Genomic DNA, 21,507 nt, shown 5'->3' with positions numbered 1-21,507 from the left:
ACTGCAGAAACTCCTCAGGCTAGTGCTGTCGGCCCAACCATCTTTATTAATAGCACTCCCTTCATCAGAAGGTCAGAAATGAGATTCTTTGCTGATGACTGCACAATGTTCAGCATTCGTGACATCTCAGATACTGAAGTAGTCCATGTCCGTATACAGAAGATTGAGATAATCTGGGTGAGGCATTGGCATAGCGCTAAGTGGCAATATGGGCTCGAATCGCATATGGCAGATGATGAATCAAGAAAATCTGGAATAAAAGCTAGCTCAATGGCAATCATATAACCATTGCTGATTGCTCTAAAATCCCAACTGGTTCATTAATGTTCTTTAGGGAGGAAATATTTCATCCTAAACTGGTCTGGTCTTCATGTGATTCAAGACCAAGCAATATGTGGTTGACTTTTAACTGCCTTCTGAAATGGCCCAAGCTAGTCAATTCAAGCAGCAATTAGAAATCGGCAATAAATGCTGGCCCAGCCAGTGAGACTCACATCCCATGAATGAGTAATAAATATATTGAGACTTAGACTAATAAGTAGCAAGTAAAATTTGTAATACAAATCTGCCAGGCAATGACCACCTGTAACAGTCTCTCCTTGACATTCAATGGTATCAATATTGTTGAATCCTCCACTTCCAAAATCTGGAGAGCTTACAGCAACTAAGAGAAAGTGAGGACTGCAGATGCTGGAGATCAGAGTAGAAAAGTGTGGTGCTGGAAAAACACAGCAGATCAGGCAGCATCCAAGGAGCTGGGTGACAGAGGGGAGGTTGAGGGTGGGGCTGGGGGAAGGTAGTCGGAAAGGCAGTAGGTAGATGCTGGTGGGGGGGGGGGGGTTGGAGCAGATAGGTAGGAAGGAAGATGGACAAGTAGGACAGTTCAAGAGGGTGGTACCAAATTGGAGGTGTGGATCTGGAATAATGTCGGGGGAGGGGAGATGAGGAAACTGGTGAAACTGATGTTGATGCCGTGTACAAAGAACAAAAACAAAGAAAATTTACAGCCCAGGAACAGTCCCTTCAGCCCTTCAAGTCTGAGCCAATCCAAATGTACTGTCTGAACCTGTCAGTCAATTCCTAAGCATTTGTATCCCTCTGCTCCCCACCTACTCATGCATCTGTCCAGACGGACCTTAAATGAATCTACCGTGCCTGACTCTATCACCTCTGCTGGCAAAGTGTTCCAAACGCCCATCACCCTCTGTGTGAAGTACTTGCCGCGTGTAACCCCCTTAAACTTTCCACCTCGCAACTTGAAAGCATGACCTCTGGTTATTGAATCCTTCACCCTGGGAAAAAGCTTGTCTCTATCCACCTTGTCTATACCCTTCATGATTTTGTAAACCTCAATCAGGTCCCCCCTCAATCTCACTTTTTCTAGTGAAAATAAATCTAATCTACTCAACCTCTCTTCATAGCTAGCACCTTCCGTACAGGCAACATCCTCATAAATTTTCTCTGCACCCTCTCCAAAGGTCCTTTTGGTAATGTGGCGACCAGAACTGTACACAATATTCTAAATGCAGCCAAACCACTGTCTTGTACAATTTTAACACAACTTGCCAGCTGTTATACTCAATACCCTGTCCCATGAAGGCAAGCATACTATATACCTTCTTGACCACTCTATCCACCTGTGCAGCAACCTTCAGGGTACAATAGACCTGCACTCCCAGATCTCTCTGCCCATCAACTTTTCCCAAGGCTCTTCCATTCATTGTATAATTCGCTCTAGAATTAGACTTGCCTAAATGCATCACCTCACATTTGTCAGGATTGAAAGCCATCTGCCACTTTTCCGCCCAACTCTCCAGTCTATCTATATCCTCCTGTATTCTCTGACAGTCCCTTATGCTTTCTGCTACTCCACCAATCTTTGTGTCATGTGCAAACTTGCTGATCATACCAACAGTGCCCTCTTCTAGTTAGAGGGTCCCAAGATGGAAGATGAGGTGTTCTTCCTCCAGGTTCGGATGGCTTGGATTTGGCAGGGGAGGAGGCCTAGGACTTGCATGTCCTTGGCAGAGTGGGAGGAGGAGTTGAAATGGCCAGCCACAGGGTGGTGGGATTGTTTGGTGCAGGTGTTCCAGAGATGTTCCCTGAAACATTCCACGAATTGGCATCCTATCTCCCCAGTGTAGAGGAGACCACATCGAGAGCAGTAGATGAGGTGTTTGGATGTGCAGGAAAATCTCTGCTGGATGTGAGAGGATCTTTTGGGGTCTTGGACAGAGGTAAGGGGGATGGGGTAGGTGCAAAACTTACACCTCTTGTGGCAGCAAGAGAAGGTGCAAGGAGTGGAGGGTGGGTTGGTGGGGGGAGTGGACCTAACGAGGAACTCATGGAAGAAATGGTCTCTGCGGAATGTTGGAAAGGGTGGAAGGGATGGTTACTACTAACCAGAAACTTAACTGAATTTGTCGTATAAATAACGTGGCTATAAAAGCAAGTCAGAGACGAGGAATTATGTGGTGACTAACTCACTTAATCCTCCAAAGCCTGTCCATCATCGCAAGGCACTTTCAGGAATGTAATGGAATACTCCAAACTTGCCTGAACTCATTCGATTCCAAGAACAGTCAAGAAGTGCAATACCATTGGCACCCCATCCACCACCTTCAACATTCACTCCCTTCATCATTGACGCACAGTGGTAGCAATATGTACTACCTACAAATTGCACTGCACCAACTCCTCAAGGATCTTTCAACAGTGTCTTCCAAATCCACAATCTCACCCACCTAGAAGTTCAAGGGCAGCAAATGCAAGTGGTGGTGCCCCAAAGCAAATTCCACTCTGAGTTACACACTGGACTGGCTTGGAAATGTATTGGCATCCCTTCACTAGCTGGACCAAAATCCTGGATCTCTCCTAACAGCTCTACAGGAATACTTATTCCCAGGTACTGCAGCAGTTTAATTAAGCAGCTAACCAGCACCTTCTCAATACAAATAAGTATTAAAAGCTGGCTGAACAGGCAGCGACACATCACATATTAATTAAATGCTTAACATCTTTCTAGTGTAGTTTATAACAAACCCATTATCCTTCTCAGAGAATTATTAGATTCAAACATTGATGATATCCTACTTTTGCTGTGCTTGGAGGTTTATGTACCACCTTCAACATTACAACCCTGTCTCTGTATCCTCAACTCAGTCCCAGATGCATCTGTTGCTGCTCTATTTCCACCAACAATTCATCCCTGGAAGTCACATCATTGAAATATGATATTGTTTCATCTCTCTTACAGAATAAGGTAAAGACAGCATACCAGACTTGAGAAGAGCAGATATGTCCATATCACAAGAACACAGGATAACATTATGTTCCTGCCTTATGTCATTTCTTAAATCCACTTCACCCTCATCTTTACTTCTGACCAGCAAGCTGCCAATGATATGATTATGCACCTATTGCTTTCTGCCTCAACCTCCTTGTGCATTTCATAGAATCCCTACAATGCGGAAGCAAGCGATTCAGCCATCAAGTCAACACCAACCCTGTGAACAGCATTCCACCCAGACACACACCCCTACCCTATCCCTGTATCCCCACATTTACCATGGCTAATCCATCTAACCCCTACACATCCTGGACACAAGGGGCAAATTAGCATGGCCAATCCACCTAACCTGTGCATCTTTGGACAATGGAAGGAAATCGGAGCACCTGGAGAAACCCACATAGACACAGGGAGAATGTGCAAACACTCATCTGATACAGACAACTCCCACCTTCTAGACAGGTAAGGGTGTAATTCTGGATGGCTTTCGTGACTGTTCCTCCCCCTCAGGGCTAAGTCCATCACTCGGCTAAAAACCAGGTTGTTCCAAGTAGCGTTCTGCAGTTGTCACCAACACCTTGTCATCCTGGAAAAAGTACATAATTTTCAGGTACCAATCGGGAGCAGCTTTATTCCCCAGTCGTGGCAACCTTGACAGGACATCTGCTATGCTTCTCCACCTGTCAATATTTGATCTCATATGAGTAGGCTGACTGAGCGAGTGCCCATCTCTGCTGCCACCATTGGTGGTATTCCCAGAACATAGCCAAAAATGGAAGTTAGAGGTCAGTCAATAACACTAAAGTGAGCACTTCATTCCTGGCTTTGACTGCCGCCCAAGTCCCCTTATGACCATTTCCCTCAACATTACATCCTTAACCATTTCTGAAGTCTGTGCAACGTCTCCTCCAAACAAACAAAAAAAGCATTTGCACACAGTTCATGGGCCAGACCCCATTCTCATGGCCAGCTGTTAAGTTAGTGGAGAAAGTGAGGTCTGCAGATGCTGGAGATCAGAGATGGAAATGTGTTGCTGGAAAAGCGCAGCAGGTCAGGCAGCATCTAGGGAGCAGGAGAATCGACGTTTCGGGCATTAGCCCTTCTTCAGCTGTTATGTTAGTGCTTCATTTGGAACCAGGAATTATTTACCTGGTAGACAAATGATAAATTTGATCAAAAATACTTTCATTAACAATGTTCACACATCTGTAGCCTGCTCTGGACTGAACCCAAACTCCTCCTCTCCAGGTCACCTGTCTAGCTTTCTTAAAGGGACAGCACCCCAAGTACTTATATAACAGGAACCAAGCACAACATTTCTGAATTTGCTGACTCCCCAACTATGTGTGACCGAGAATTGTGAGGTTAAAAATCGCACAACACCAGGTTATAGTCCAACAGGTTTAATTGGAAGCACTCAATGTGCTTCCAATTAAACCTGTTGGACTATAACCTGGCGTTGTGTGATTTTTAACTTTGTACACCCCAGTCCAACACCGGCATCTTCAAATCATGAGAGTTGTGAGGGACATGCAGGGAAGCTTCAGAGTGATCTAGACAGATGCAGTATAATGTGGATAAATGTGAAGTTATACTCTTTGGTGTGAAAGATAGAATATCATTTAAATGGTAATACATTGTTCAAAGTTTGTGCGAAGATTTGTAGCTCGGGTGCTCGTTGCTGGGTTCTGTTCGCCGAGCTGGAAGTTTTTGTTGCAAACGTTTCGTCCCCTGGCTAGGCGACATCATCAGTGCTTGGGAGCCTCCTGCGAAGCGCTTCTTTGATGTTTCCTCCAGAGATTACAACCGGAAGCGGCAGGGACAGACCACGATAAAAACCGGAGGAAACATCAAAGAAGTGCTTCGCAGGAGGCTCCCAAGCACTGATGATGGCGCCTAGCCAGGGGACGAAACGTTTGCAACAAAAACGTCCAGCTCGGCGAACAGAACCACGGTAATACATTGTGGATGTACAAAGGGATCCGGATATCTTTGTTCACCAATCAATGAAAGTACACAAGCAGGTGCTAGTTGTGCAATGACCATCATTGCAAAAGAATTTGAGTTCACCAACAGGAATATGTTATCAAGGTTACAAGAGCCTTGGTAAGACCACAGATGGAATATTGTCTGCAGTTTTGGTCTCCCTATTTAGGAGGATATGCTTGCCAAATAGGAAGTACAAAAGTTCACTAGGGGCTGATACCAGGACAGCCAAGTAGAGATTAATTCAACTGGACCTGTAGAGGTTTAGAAAGATGAGAAGGGATCTGATTGAACCGTATGAAACTCCAACAGGGCTGGACAGATGAGCTGCAGAGCAGATATTTCCCATCATTGTGGAGTCGAAAACCAGGGGTTCCCATTTCAAGTATGGCACCCATTTAGGACTGAGATGAGGAACCATTTCATCACCAGAGGGTGGTCAACCTGTGGAATTCATCACCACAGAAGACTGTGGAGCCATTTCTCTGAGTGTATTTAAGAAAGAGAATTTTCTTTTCAATATTAAAGGCATGAAGGGATATGGAGTGAAAGCAAGGATACTGAGATAGCAGATCAGCCATGATCATATTAAATGGTGGAACTGACCTGAAGGGCCTACTTTCTATGAATTTGCACAGGGAAATGAAGGAACTAGGTGTCTCCTCTAACAAGGAGAAATGGAAAGATGAAGCTGCTCATGAGGAATGGAAAGCGCAGATGTCAGGGCAATGCTGCAACAAGCAGACAGTCCCTTAACACTCTCATCACCACTAGTTTCCAGGTCAAGTGAGACACCACAATGTAGCTATGGTTCTCAAACTCTGGTAGCCAGGAGCCCAGGATCCCCTCATGGGGTATATTTCATTACTTTCATGTCTTTATTTCACTGCATTATATTTTTGTTTTGGTGGCTGGTCACATTTCCTAACACACATTTCAGTTGGAAAGTACACTGTCATGCAGCATTCAATTAGAATCTAGCTAAATGAGAAAATGCTTCTGGGTTCAGCATGTTTGCATGCCTGACCTGACTGTCACCTAGCCACAAAAACATTCTTGGCCAAGCCCAGAGTTATAGACAGCATATGGCCTCCAGACCCTCTAATCCATTACGTTTTCCAACAACTCTACTAGTTGTGTAAGGAGCTTGATGCCACTGGCTTTTACAGATCAGAAAATTTGCAAGGGTTTGCTGAAACGTGTCAACAGCCACCTTCTTTGCCTGATGCCAGGTAAAAAGCCAGGAAACTAATCTGGGAAGTAGATTTTAACATCACTCCTGAGACATTCCCATGCAGTTAAATAGTCCCACTTACTTTCAGTAATTGCCCCCAAACCAGATTCCAAGGAAGGCCCAGCTAATAGCATATGTTTAATGCAGAAAGTACAATACCGAGCATGATTCGCCATTACAGTTTCCTTGGCCAAATACCTCAGAAATAGGCAACTTAAACTAAAAAACAGTCAGCTCCACATTCTTTATAAAACAGAAATTAGAGATCTACTTGTGACAAAAGACACCAGGTTATAGCCCAACAGGTTTATTTGAAATCACAAGCTTTCAGAGCACTGTCTCTTCGAAAGCTTGTGATTTCAAATAAATCTGTTGGACTGTAACCTGACGTCGTCTGACTTCTGGCCTTGTCCACTCCAGTCCAATGCCAGCACCTCCACATCATGTCAAAAGAAACAGGTAGAATGCAATGATTGACTGTCACATGACTAAATTCTTAGTTCTTGATAATGACTGAATTTTTGTCTTGGTGCATTTGCTATAAGCAGCAATTTGATTTCCTACAAAGTTGCAAATACTCATTTTGCTTTTTTTTTAAACAGTTAAATGTTAGATTTCTTTGATCATTTACCAAACCTTAATTTAATTAACTTAAATTAAACCTTAGCTCAAAGGTAAATGAACCTAAATTATGACTGTTACGAAGAGTCAGAAGGTCATGAACCATTTAAGCATCCTATTCATCTGAGTAAAATGTCTACTATAAGAAATTTGTACGTTTAACAAGTTTCTTTTTGAACATTTATATTGTTCTCTTTTAATATTTTAGTGCATTTAGTATTTTACAAAGTGTGAAATGTTGGCTCAGAGGAATGGAACCATTTATCATTCTAGACATACTGCTAGCGTTCCAAGGCAGGTACAATATTGTTACCTGCTTAGTTTACTTTGGCCCCAAGAACATGTTTCCACCTTAAAAGCTCTTTTCAGAAATTTCAATTTCAGAAAAGCACCCCCAATGAACCAGCAAAACATTTCTACTTCCAACAGTAGCCATCCTGATTATGCCATTTTTTTTAAATTTAAAGACTTTTTTTTGCTTTTAATCATTATACAATCAGCAACACATTGAAATGCACAAACTAAATTTACACAGAATTACACAGAATAATTACTGTCAGCAGGAATAGGCCAATTACTTCCCATCAACTGTAGACTTGATCATGTTAAAGTAACATAGATTAATGGATGTTAAAATTTATTCATTCAACTTTAACAAAGATTATTACATGGCATATTAAGTACTTGCAAACAGCCTTCAATAACATTACTTCCTGATGATAGCAAACAATGTAAATTTACAAAGACTGATTTTGTTATGTGCGTATTTTAACAATACTAACTCTACTATCCAATAGGGTCTAAAATGTTGCCAAAATATTTACATAGATACCCCTGAATTTAACCCTCTGCCACCATGGACTAAAAAGTAACACAATTACATCAAACATATCAAATCACATTTAATGTTATCAAAATGGGAGAGAGGTACAAATGTGAGAGTAAATACAAGCCTTGAGTCTTGAGCTAAAAAGGAAAATCAATGTTTGCGCACTTTTTGTTCATTTGAAAGGAGTTTGAAATGCATGAATCACAATCCCGATTCATTGGACCAAAATTTCTTTAGAGCTCCCAATCTACCTCCACAACTATATAACAAGTGCAACAGAAATTCGGTTTCTCATATAGAGGTTCCCCAACATGTGGGTTTTACAGTGGTGGAGAAAGAACAACTCTGAATAAGCTGTGGTCCAGAGCTTTGTAATCAAACAAAAAGAAGTGTTTCTTTCATTTTTCCAGAATGTTAAGTTTCAGAAATTCTGTTCATATGTGAATGTCATGGCATTAACTCATGTTAAAAAAAATATTAAATAGGCGAATTCAGAAATTTGAAAAATTTGCAAATATAGTTTATGATTCAGATAAACAAACTGAACGAAACTGAATTCTAAGATAGTCCAACCCAACATGTGGAGTATAGCAATTCAAGAAGGCAGTTCACCACCTTCTCGAGAGCAGCTAGGGATAGGCAATAAATGTTGGCCAGCCAGCGACGCCTACCTCCCATGTGTGAATGATAAAAAAACCAACTGATGATGTTTCCACTCAAATAGACCCTGCATAAAGTTCACAAAGAATACACTATTTCAGATGGATTTCCTCCAGGTAATGTTCAAGTAAAATTAGGCACAGTGAGACTTTCAAATGCAAGCTTTCCAGATCACATATCACTGACAAACTGAACACAATTTTCTCAACAGCTATTTTTACTTGTATAGTATACACCAGATTTTACAGCACATTTAAGAAACGCTGGTGTCAATATGCTGTCTCTGACATGTGATTGAAGCGGCAAATTATAGATCATTGCGACAAACTATTTATCAAATGAATGGTACAACTAAAATTCAATTCAATAGTCTTACTAATTAAGTACGACTACTGGTTATTTTTATATTGCTTTTAAATTCACAAATATCCAAAGTATCCAAAGGCACTAAATAAACACATAAAACTGAGCAACGAAAACAGAAGTTACTGGAAAAGCTCAGCAGATTTGGCAGCATCTGTGAAAGAATAACATTTCGGGTGCTGTGACCCTTCCTCAGGACTGATGGCAGCCAGGAAAACATTTTTTTATGCAGAAGATAGGGTCAGGTGAAAGGGTAAGAAGAAGTAAATGATAGGTGAAGACAGAGCCCAAAGAGAGAGAAGAACAGTTGGACAGACAAAGGAATGGATAACACTCAGCCCAGGAGGATGAATTGCTACTAATGGGAACAATTAGTGGCTAATAATGAGTTGTGTGTAATAGCAGACCATGTGATAACATGGCCTGTTGTTTGGGGTAAAGACATGGGAGGAGACACCTCAAGCCCTAAAATTGGTAAACTCAATATTGAACCCAGAAGGCTGTAGGATTCCCAAGTGGAAAATGAGGTCCTGTTCTTCCAGCTTGCACTCAGCTTCGCTGGAGCACTGCAGGCTGAGACAGAAATGTTTGCCAGGAAACGAAGTGGTAATTGAAGTGACAGGCAACTGGAAGTTCAGGGTCTTTTTTGCAGACCAAGACCAGTATCCAAAGTTCTTACAAGTTTTATATAACCATGCAGTTATTAGATGTTTACCAAAGGCATTTGAAAGTGGCAACAGAGTTAAGACAGGCAGAGTTGCTTCAGGAGAGAATTCCATGTGTAGAAGCAAAATAACTAAAAGCAATTTCACTGAAGGTGGTGGAATAGAGCAGCACAGGGATGAAGATGTACAATCAGAAAAGCAAGAAACACATAACCAGTACATTGAACTCGAAGAAATTATGGTGTCAGGCAACGAAAAAGACAGAGATTTGTAACTGGGATGAGAATTTTGAAAGGAAGACATGGAACACAGGAATAGCAGTTATGTGAGAATTAGTGATCAGGGGCACAGGTTTAAAGTCAAGGGCAGACATTGAGAGGAAATGAGAGGAAAAACATTTCATCCAGAGGATGGTGGGAATCTGGAAGTCACTGCCGATAGAAGCAGAAATCCTCATTTAAGAAGCATCTACCTACACCGGCAATGCCAAGGCATATTAGTCTATGAGTCAAATACTGGAAAATAGATTTAGATCAGTGAGATGATCGCTTCTGACTGGCGTGGACATGATGGTCTAAAGGGCCTTTGTCCATGCTGCAGATCTGTATGATTCTATGACACAATAAAATAGGGATAACACATTCAGGAACAATGTGAGAGCAAGGTAAAGATGGAGTTAGTAATTAGTACAAATCAGAAAATGACAGTCTTAGTGATTGCTCAATTTAGAGTCAAATGTGGCACAGAGATTACACATAAGTAAATTCCACTAAAAATGTATGACATTGGGGTTAAGTTGTAGAGTTTTTGAGAAAACTAAACTGGACATCTTTGTTCATATTCATATTAATGTGGAGTGCATTAAGGCTTATTCATTACTGGATATCAGACAACATGAAGACTATCAACAAACTGAGAAGACAGCAGGGAAGTAGAGAATACACTTATGAAGGCTGACCCTGAAAAACAGGAAATGGCCTCTAGAGCTAGTATTTAGATAAACTAGAGGAAGCTGAAAATGTGTTGCTGGAAAAGCGCAGCAGGTCAGGCAGCATCCAAGGAACAGGAGAATCGACGTTTCGGGCATAAGCCCTTTTTCAGAATTCCTGAAGAAGGGCTTATGCCCGAAACGTCGATTCTCCTGTTCCTTGGATGCTGCCTGACCTGCTGCGCTTTTCCAGCAACACACTTTCAGCTCTGATCTCCAGCATCTGCAGTCCTCACTTTCTCCATAAACTAGAGGAAGCCAGAGATATGGCCTTGGGCTGTTCCGAGGTGACAGTGTGAGATATAAGATTTAATCGTAGAAATGCTGGAAAAGCCAATAGCGGGTTGATTAAGATTTAGAAATATAAACATGAAATTAGGAGGAGCATGTCATTCAGTCCTTCGAGCCTGCTTCACCATTCAGTATGATCATGGCTGATGTCTACCATAATGCCATATTCCCGCTTTCTCTGTCCACATTATACGTGGCGCCTTTAACATCGAAAAAATTATTAATATCTTTCTTGAATGTACTGAGTGGCCCAGCCTCCACAGCCTAGTGGATGAGATTTTCATAAATTGACCATCCCATAAAAAAAGGTGTCCTCAGCTCAATCCGAAATAGCATACCCAAGACAAGCTGTAAATCCACACTTGCAATGGCAAGGCACAAAAGGCTATGGGCCAAGAGCTAGTAAATAGTTAGGTGGTTGTTTTTGACTGGCGCAAACTTGATGTTATTTTTAGTGCATGTATCTTGCAGGTTATAAAAATCAGCAACCAAAATATGGGAGTTTGATTTTGTCTTCAATGAAACATCAAACCCTTCAGCATTGTCATTTCTTTGCAGGAAGATAAAATTATTTGAAGTGATTATCACTGCCCAGATTCTTCCACATTCTCTTAATCTCTTACAATGACTTACTTGGTGGCTACTCTTCTTCTACGAGAGCCAAGAAATTATGTTTAACTTTAAAGAATTGAGAGAAATAATCAAAAGCTAACTTCAAACAAAACCACATGACCACAAAACGTACAAAGCCATAATCAGAACTGTACAGAAACAATGAGTCAATTGGATTTTACAGTCACAAACATGCAACCGATGTTGGGGACAGTAAATATGGTAAATAACCTATTCAACTTTTATTTTGGCAACTTAATAATGCTTTTCCTCAAATGAACTATTTATGAGAGAGAAAAAAGGGAACAGATCAAGGAAAACGGCAGCTGAAATTAATTGAACTCACGGCAAGTCTTCAAGTTTGGAGGCATCATGGTGTGGATCAAGAAGATCATAACCACATTCATTGTAGATTTCTAAGTAGGAAATGTGAGTTGTGTAGACTTTATTGCTGTCCTGTCCCAGAGGAAATGAAACAAATAACAAAAAAGCCAAGCTGATGGTGAGGTGTATCGTTTATTGTGCATATAACACATTTTCACATTTTGACTTTCAGTTCAATAATTTACTGCACCAATAATTTTATTAAGCATCTCAAGTTGAGTAAAATCCCTGTCACTCAAAAGGTCATGCAAGGGAAAAAGAACAAAGGCTTTATCATTCGACATCCTCAGGTAATGCAAGGTGCTGTTGTCTTATGCAATTAAGCCGATTTGGACACTAAGTAGTACGGCATTGACAGCCAAGTCATACAGCAGATGTGCAATAATACACAAGACTAATTCACTGACAATACACAAGCCTACTTTTTCTGTCACTAACAGTACTCAAATTCAAACAGAATTCTGCCAAATGCACTGAACGCATTACATGTTCAAGTCATTTTCCTGGCTCAGGGTGTAACAGGATCCCCAGTGGCAGATTGTCAAAAGAGGAATGAAATTTACCAAAGATGAAAGGGGCCTAGCAGTTTATTAGCCAACATTTGTCAAGCTTCAGCTTTAACTACAGACTAATTGGACCTACATGAAGACAGAGGAGACTACTGCTTGGTTTTTAGCCCACAACAAAGGGTGTAGGGCCTTAAGAATTCCCATCATTCTTCTTCTAGTGATCCTCAAGGTTTGAAGAAGCACAATTTAAAAAAAGGTCCCAAGAAAGTTGCCACCATGTTTCTCCAATAGTTTTCAATATCACTACAGTGAATGGGACTGCATTTAACAGACTCAATGCTTAAAGATCCAGTTGTAGCAAGGCAATTACCCACAATGGCTTCTTATCCCACTCCCATGCTGTTACCACTGCTGATACCATTCCCTTAACTTCTCAGGTAAACAACCCCTTCAGAGAAATAATCCAACAGTACACTGACAATTTTCACAGTATCCAATTCTTCCCCAATACCACTAGTCTGAATTCCTCTCTGTCTCTAAACTATCAGATGTGCTTGTTAACATCTAGTATATCATGAACAAACATATCCTCCAATTGAACATTGAAAGGACTGGTACTACTGTCGTCAATTCCCCTCACAAACTCTTTTCCAGGCCACACACCCTATTCTTCTAACTGCAACTGACTGGGACTGAACCAGAAAGTTCACAACCTTTGTGTTATGTTTGATCTCAAGAGTTATGGAGTCATACAGCATGGAAATAGATCATTCAGTCCATGCTGAATATAATCCTTAACTAAGCTAGGCCCCCCTGCCTGTTCCTGGCCCACATCCCTTCAAATTTTTCTTATTCATGTACTTAAAATGTCTTTTAAACATTGTAATTGTACCCACATCCCACCACTTCCTCAGCAAGTCCATTCCACATGTGAACGACCCTCCCTGTAAAATAATTGCCCCTAATTTTTTAATTCTCTCTCTTAAAAATGTGCCCCACAGTTTTGAAATCACCCATCCTAGGAAAAGACAACGACCATCAACTCTAACCATATTCCTCATTATTTTATAAACTTGCATACGGTCACCTCTCAACCGCCTACACTCCAGTGAATAAAGTTCTAGCCTATCCAGCCTTTCTTTATAACTCAAACCTTTCATTCCTGGCAACATCCTGGTAAATCTCTTCTGAACCCCCTTCAGCTTAATAATATCCTTCCTATAACAGAGCAACTAGAACTGGACACAGTATTCCAGATGAGGTTTCACCAATGTCCTGTACAATCTCAACGTGATTTTCCAACTCCTTTACGCAAAGGACTGAGCAATGAAGGCAGGTATGCCAAACATCTTTTTAATTACCCTGTCTATATGTGATGCAAATTTCAAAGAATTACATACCTGCACCCTTAAATCTGTTCTACAGCACTACTTAAGACCCTACCATTAATTGCATAAGCCCTACCCTTGTTTGTTGTATCAAAATTATGATGACTTTCTGACAACATATCTACATCACTAAAAATGTCTACTTCTACTTTTGTAACATCAGTCAAATCCTCATTTGTTACTTCCTGACACAACTATTCCAACATACTGTACTCCCAGGTAGCCTCCCACATTCCACTCTTGATAAACTTGATATCATTCAGAATTCTGATATCTATGCTCAATCCCTATTCACACATCACCTCCGCTCAATGACCTTTCTAATAGCTCCTAATTAACCAATGCTTCATGTTGCAAATTCTCATATTTGTTCGCAAATTCCTTCATGGCCTCACCCTTTCTATGTATCTCTAAATAAAACTAAACAAAGCACCAGCATAATGTTGGCACTGGACACAACAACAGCACACACACAACTAACATCCTGGCGAAGCTCTCATTACTAATATATGGGTTTGTTTTTTGCCCACTTGTGTCCCTTGGACCAGTAACTCAGAATCTTAGGATAATTTTCGAGGGACATGGGTTTGAATCCCACCATGGTAGATGCTGAAATTTGAACTGAATACAAAATTGGACACAAAAACATCTGGAACAAAAAGCTAACATAATGACAACGAGGTAATCACTGTCAATTATCATAAAAATATATCTGGTTTATTGATGTCCTTTAAGGAATGAAATGTGTCATCTTGTACGTGGTCTGGTCTACATGTAACTCCAGACCAGTAACAATATGGCTGATTATTAACTGGCCTCTGATTACCTTAACTGGGAATTAAAAAAGTGTTTGGCATGCCTTCTTTCATCGCTCAGTCCTTTGAGTAAAGGAGTTGGGAAGTTACATTGAGCATTTAAGGATAGGCAATAAATGCTCCCTGGCCAGCAAGTATCCTCATTTCTTAAACAAATGAAAATATATTGGAGAACTATCCCATAGGTATATCCAGCAACAGCCTGACAAGGTCTTAGTCACAGAATCATATCTTGGAAACAAAGTCTCAGATACAACCATCACAAGCTATGCCCTGTTCCATCAGGAGGGCAGACCCAGCACAGATGGAAGAACAGTAATATACAGTTGGAAGTCCTGAACACTAATGGTGGACCTCAAACTCTCATGGCAGCAGGAAAAGCATGGACAAGAAAAGCTCCTGCTGATTACCACCTACCATACGATGTCTGCTCATGAATCAGTACTTCTTTATGCATTACACTAACTGGAGGGAACACTGAAGGTGGCCTTAGCATAGAATGTATTCTGGGTGCGGAACTTCAATGTTCAGTGCCAAGACTAGCATGGTAGCACCACTACTGATGGGGTTGGGCAGGTTCCATAGTATATAGCTGATAGACTGGGTCAGGGACAGGCAGTGAGAGGACAAATAAAATGGAAACACTTACTTGGCCTCTTCCTAACCAATTCATCTTTTGCAGATGCATTTGTTGATGATACAATTGGCAGGAGCGACAACTGCACAGTCCTTGTGAAGAGGATGCCCTACCTTTACACTGATCATATCCTCCATGATACTGTGTGGCACTAATACTGCGTTAACTGAACATATTTCAAATAGATCTAGCAACCAGAACTGGGCATCTACGAGACAAGATGAACTCTCAATGACAGCAGAATTGTATTTAACCACAATCTGTAACCTCATGGCCCAGCATCTCCCCCAGTCTCACAATAACATGAAGCTGGGGAATCAACCCTGGTCCAAAGATTGCTGAGGGCATACCAGGAATAGCATGCTAAAAATGAGTAGCAACCTGAAGTTAAAACACTGAACTATTTGTATGCCAAACAGGGAAAGAAATCCACTTGGAGAAAGTGAGTACTACAGATGCTGGAGATCAGAGTCGAGAATGTGGGGCTGGAAAAGCGTTGCCAGTCAGGCAGCAACCGAGGAGCAGGAGAATTGTGTTTTGGGCATAAGCCAGATTCCTGATGAAGGGCTTATGCCCAAAATGTCGATTCTCCTGCACCTCGGATGTTGCCTGACCTGCTGTGCTCTTCCAACACTATGCTCTCAACAGGGCAAGAAATCCCACAACCAAATTATCAGATTTAACCTATGCAGCCTTGTTTCCTGATGAAGGGCTTTTGCCCGAAACGTCGATTTTGCTGCTCGTCGGATGCTGCCTGAATTGCTGTGCTCTTCCAGCACCACTGATCCAGAATCTGGTTTCCAGCATCTGCAGTCATTGTTTTTACCTCGTTGATATACAGTCGAAGCCAAACTCAACTTGACTTATAACTATATTACTAGTCTTTCACAATCACTGTGTCAAAATCATTCCTAACAGTACTATGGGTGTACCAACTTCCAGGTACTACAATAGATCAAACAGGTAGCTCACAATCAACTTCTGAAGGATAACAAGGTTAACCCTAACTCTACTGCAGACAATACAAAAAGACAAAATAAAACAAGCCATAATAAATCCAGCAAAACCCACATCTCAAAAGCAATGTTCTATTATATAAATCTCTTCCAGCTCTGAATATTTAGTTAAATATGATCCATAATTTTAGTCTCTTGAGTAGCTCCACTTTTATTTTCTTTTAAATTGGTGGCTGTGCTTTCAATTACAAGGGCAATAAATTCTAGAATTTCTTCTCCAAACATCTCCCTCTATCCTCCTTTGAGATTATCGCTAGACTGTTAATCCAGAGACCCAGATAATGTTCTGGCGATCCAGGTTCAAATTCCACTACAGCAGATGGTGGAATTTGAACTCCATTAAGAGTCTAATGATGACCATGAAATCATTGTCAATTATTGGAAAAACCCACCTGGTTTACTAATGTCCTTTAGGGAAGGAAACTGCCATCCTTATCTGGTCTGGCCTACATGTGACTCCAGACCCACAACAATATGGTTGATTCTTACCCGCCCTCTGGGCAATTAGGGATGCAAAATAAATGCCAGTAAAGCCAGTGACACTCTCATCCCTCAAATGAATAAATAAATTCATTAAAAATTACCTTTTTGACAAAACGTTTGGTCATCTAGTCCAATATTTGCTCAGCGCCATATTTTGGCCGGAATTAGCATCAAATCTTTCTGCCCCTCAGTTTTCAATTTTACGCCATTATTTCAACTTTTTCTCAGAAATTGGTAACTGAGTGAGGCTTTGATGGCAACTAGGGCATCAGGTGAAAGTTGTTCCCTTTGTTGATGTTGACTTTATAGTACACTTGTGTATCACCCGCAATGTGGGTGCGTCAATCTCCACCAGTCTCTAAAATCACACCTGTCAAGAATTTCAGCAGCTAAGTTGGTTTGTGGGTTGGGGAATCCTGAGTTGAAAAGTGTGGTGCTGGAAAAGCGCAACAGGCCAGGCAGCATCCGAGGAGCAGGAGAATCGACGTTTCGGGCATAAGCCCTTCTTCAGGAATCCTGTCTGGAAGATGAAAATTATGTAAACTTGCACTGTTTGTTCTTTTCCTGGCTCAACTGCCTCAGTGGGAGACATAGAAAACTTAACAAAATCAGAGCTGGTGGACATTTCATCCTGTAGGCTTAAGACCAATGACAAATCCAAGGTGACTACCTATATGCAGAAAGAAACTGAATGAAAGCAAGGGAAGAAAGCAGATATCTGAGGCAACCGTAAGGCTGCACTGCATAACTGGTTCAAATGTGAAATTTCACTTTGAATGTCTTCAAAATGAATATTTGGTAGCAGTGGTACATGAAAGCCATATAAGATGAAGCACAGATGGATTCTCACCTTTAGTCAGTGGCACATCTTGAAATGGCAAACCTATTATGGCAAATAAGTGAGATTTTATCAGCAAAAGATGCTGGCTGGTTCTGAAGAACAAATAGAATCCCGATCTTATTGGACAGGTGCAATAATACAATAAAATAGTATGTACCCCTTTTTCAAGTTGTATCCAGTATATAATTACTGAAAATGTTGAACACTGGATATACTGTACAACAGGAAAAGGGAACAAACTAGACTTTACAATTGCCAGAAAATTAATGAAGGAGTAAGATATTGCAACAGAGATAATTACAACAGTTAATGACTTATCCAAAGCTTAAACTTTGGCCTACAGGAGGAAATGTCCATCAGCTGTGATTTTGTTAAGTTTTCTATGTCTCCCGCTGAGGCAGTTGAGCCAGGTAAAGAACAAACAGTACAAGTTTACATAATTTTCATCTTCCAGACAGGATTCCCCAACCCACAAACCAACTTAGCTGCTGAAATTCTCGACAGATGTGGTTTTACAGACTGGTGGAGATTGAGGCTGAGACGCATGACATTAAATCTAAAAATAAAAATCTAAACCAAGCTAAAAGTAAGCACATGGTCATCTGCTCTGAATTCCCACTCTTCTCAATATTTTCTTTACAAGTTAATTTATATTATAAGGCAGTAACAGATTTCCTGGCATTCCACACGACTGCCTGCACAAGTTTAAATATTTGGATAACACTTTGCTTCCTTTGCAACTGTAACCAACCCACCTACTGCTTTTGCATTAGAAACAACAGACAAAGCATCTTACCTTCTGAAACTCCCCAAAGATGTATGAGAGTGTCCTGGGAATGATGCCCCTGTCACTGTATCGCTCTGCTCCTCCTGTGACAGTGAATGTCTTTCCGCTGCCTGTCTGCCCATAAGCAAAAATCGTGCCATTGTAGCCTGCAAGGACACTGGAAAAGAGCGTGTGCAGAACAAGAAATGTGATTTAGGATTGCTAATTATTAATCACATACTTAAATCTACTGTTATTTGATCTCGATCATTGCAAACATTTATAGGCCAACAGACAAGACAGAGATGGCCTGGATTTGTCTTTTTGATCAGAATTTTGACACAGCTGTAGCCAGCCACAGCCAGGTGTTCCACTCAAACAGACAATGCTAGTGAAACTCAGCATGTCTGGTATCATCTGTGGAGTGAGAAACAACGTTAATGATTTGAGTTCAGTCTGACATTTTTTCAGAAACTATTCTGGTTTAGGGCTGCATTGAACCAATTAGTTGACCAGGTCAGCCACACTAATATTTTTGCCAGACTTCTAGTTTCATCCCCACACGTGGTCACAACCTTATCTGCGGGGGGAAAAAAGACAGCAAACTGAGGCTGATGAAAGTTCTGCAGTCTTACAAAAGAGGAGCAGCTACCACAGAGTCACCTAAAGTGAATGTCCAAACTTCCAGAATTATTGCTGATTGGCCTATGTTTCAAATTCCACCCTTCATGCTACAGTGACTAAACAAAAAGGATATGCCAGACCCTGAGCACAGAACAGAATGATAGTAACAGTGAGATTTTTTAAAAATTCATTCATGGGACATAGGAATCTCTGGTTATTTTCCCCGTATTCCTTTTGTTTTTATTCATTCATGGCATGTGGGTGTCACTAGCTGGGCCAGTGTTTATTTCTCTTTCTGAGTTGTCCTTGAAGTAAGTGTCTTGCTTAGCCATTGCAAAGAACAGTAAGAGTGATCCATAAAGCTGTGGATCTGGAGTCACATGCAAGCAGGACAAGGCAAGGATGGCGATTTATGTTCCCTAAAGAACAAAATGGGTTGACGGGGACTTTTTTTAACAACATCGTCAACATTCTAATGCCAGATTTTTTAAAATGAATTCAAATTTCATCATTTGCCACAGAGAGATTTGAACTTGAGTCCTGAGAACATTTCCTGGAACTGCCTGGCAATTGCCTCCTTTGCCCTGAAGAATGTCATGTTGAGCTGACTTCTTAAACCACTCCAGTACTCAGTAATCACTGTAGGAAGGCATTGAAGGATTTTGATCCATTGATAATAAAGGAATTGCAATTAGGTCCAAATCAGGAAAAATGTGAGATTTGAAGAGGAATTTGCAAGTGCTGGTATTCCAATAACAGCATCCTTAAAGAAAAATATCCCAAGATATGTCAGAAGCCACTTTCAGAATAGATACTGACGTTGATCAAAGAGTTGGTTTCAAGTTTGAAGGATAAAGAGCAACCGAAGTAAAGGAATATTAGCAGCAGAATTCCAGAATGTTGCAAAAGATAGGTCTGGCTACAAAATGCTCCAAGTTGTTGGACTATTCTGTATTACTTATTCTTTGTGGAAAAATGTGCAAAGACAAACACCTCTGACCATACTTCCATCAGGACATAGTCGGAATGTAGCATCCTTGAGACCCTGCAGGTAAAGGAAGGTGGATCCTGTCACGTGTTCCCTGACCAGGCTATCAAAGTCATTTGGCAGCATTCCTCAACACCAGAACTTTCCAACAAGCACCAAGATCTAGCTTGATGCACACCTATTCTCTGTGCACCACTGCAGCCTGCCCTTGAAGCTGCTAGCCTGGTGAGGAGACTGTCACACATTTCCTTATGGATTGCACCTTTGTAAAGAATGTCTGAAGAGAGATGCAGCGATGTTTGGTGAGGTTTGTCGCAAGCAGTTCCGTGACACAGAATTCCGTGTTCTATGGGCTGCTACCCGGGACATACACTAAGACAAACATTGATTGTGCCTGGAGGACCATCAACTCAGTGAAAGACACTCTTTGGTCTGCCCAGAATGTGGCCTTCCAATGTAAAAAGTTAACCTCAACTGAATGTTGCAGACTGGAACATTCTAAGGTCCAAGACTATGTGCTCAGCGGCAGCTGCTGCCAAGGTGTAGTGGTCTAAGGTATTGCTGCCAAAGTTCAGCAAGATTCTATTCAGTTATCAGCCCCCCTCATTGCCTCAGTGTATGCAAATTGTATCCTGCATGAGCAAGAGATGCCTTTGGCTTTTGCAACTGCAAGGAATATTACATTTCTTTCATGCCATGCAAATACTGTACCAAACTGCTATGGTAGCTGTGGATGGTGATTTTAAAAATTAAAATAAGTATATATTTGCAATAAATAAAAAAATGTTTGTGAGGAAGATCAAAAAGTCACATGGGACAAGAGGAAGCAGTTGATTGGACAGGTGGGGTCAGTTGAGTATTTATGCTATTTTCGATAAGTTATAGTTTATAAGGTCTTCATTTTGAACACGTAGAATGTAAAGGTAATAATGTAGGTTCCAAAGAAGAAAAGTCCTAGAGTAATTAATATTATTTCATTTTAAGGGCAATCTAATGTTTTAATTTAGAAGAGTAAGGCAAGGAAGAAGAACTGAAGGTCATTGCTGTGCAACACCTGTCCTTTTTGGGAAGTCAAGCACAGTTCCAGAAGATGTGCAGGAAGTGTCTCCAGCTGCAGCTGCAAGAAGTCAGTGGCTCAAAGCTGGAGCAGTGGCTGGGAGCACTGTGGAGCATCCATGATGCTGAGTACATTGTTGATAACAGGTGCAGAGAGATGTAACTCCACAGGCTAACACTCCCACCCTGTCCCCTGTAAAAACGCCATCCCATATTCCCAATTCCTTCGCCTCCGCCGTATCTGCTCCCAGGCGGACCAATTCCACTACCGAGCAGCCAAAATGGCCTCCTTCTTCAAGGACGGTAATTTCCCCTCCAACGTGGTCGACGATGCTCTCCACCACATCTCCTCCACTTCCCGCACCTCCGCCCTTGAACCCCGCCCCTCCAATCGCCACCAGGACAGAACCCCACTGGTCCTCACCTTCCACCCCACCAACCTCCAGATACATCGTATCATCC

General features: G+C 41.3%; 1 protein-coding gene across 2 annotated transcripts in view; it reads right to left on the bottom strand.

Moving 5' to 3' along the window:
• kif6 (kinesin family member 6) overlaps positions 1 to 21,507 on the bottom strand; it is a 565,092-nt gene that overhangs the window by 457,119 nt on the left and 86,466 nt on the right. For both annotated transcript variants that reach the window (XM_043687249.1, XM_043687250.1), the window contains exons 4-5: positions 18,408 to 18,555; positions 11,885 to 11,994 (exon numbers count right to left, since the gene is read on the bottom strand). In XM_043687249.1, coding sequence (XP_043543184.1) covers positions 11,885 to 11,994; positions 18,408 to 18,555 — 258 coding nt within the window. The remainder of the gene's footprint in view (positions 1 to 11,884; positions 11,995 to 18,407; positions 18,556 to 21,507) is intronic.

The sequence above is a fragment of the Chiloscyllium plagiosum genome, chromosome 3, assembly GCF_004010195.1.
Source record: "Chiloscyllium plagiosum isolate BGI_BamShark_2017 chromosome 3, ASM401019v2, whole genome shotgun sequence".
Lineage (NCBI taxonomy): Eukaryota > Metazoa > Chordata > Chondrichthyes > Orectolobiformes > Hemiscylliidae > Chiloscyllium > Chiloscyllium plagiosum.
This window is presented reverse-complemented; position numbering and strand designations above follow the sequence as displayed.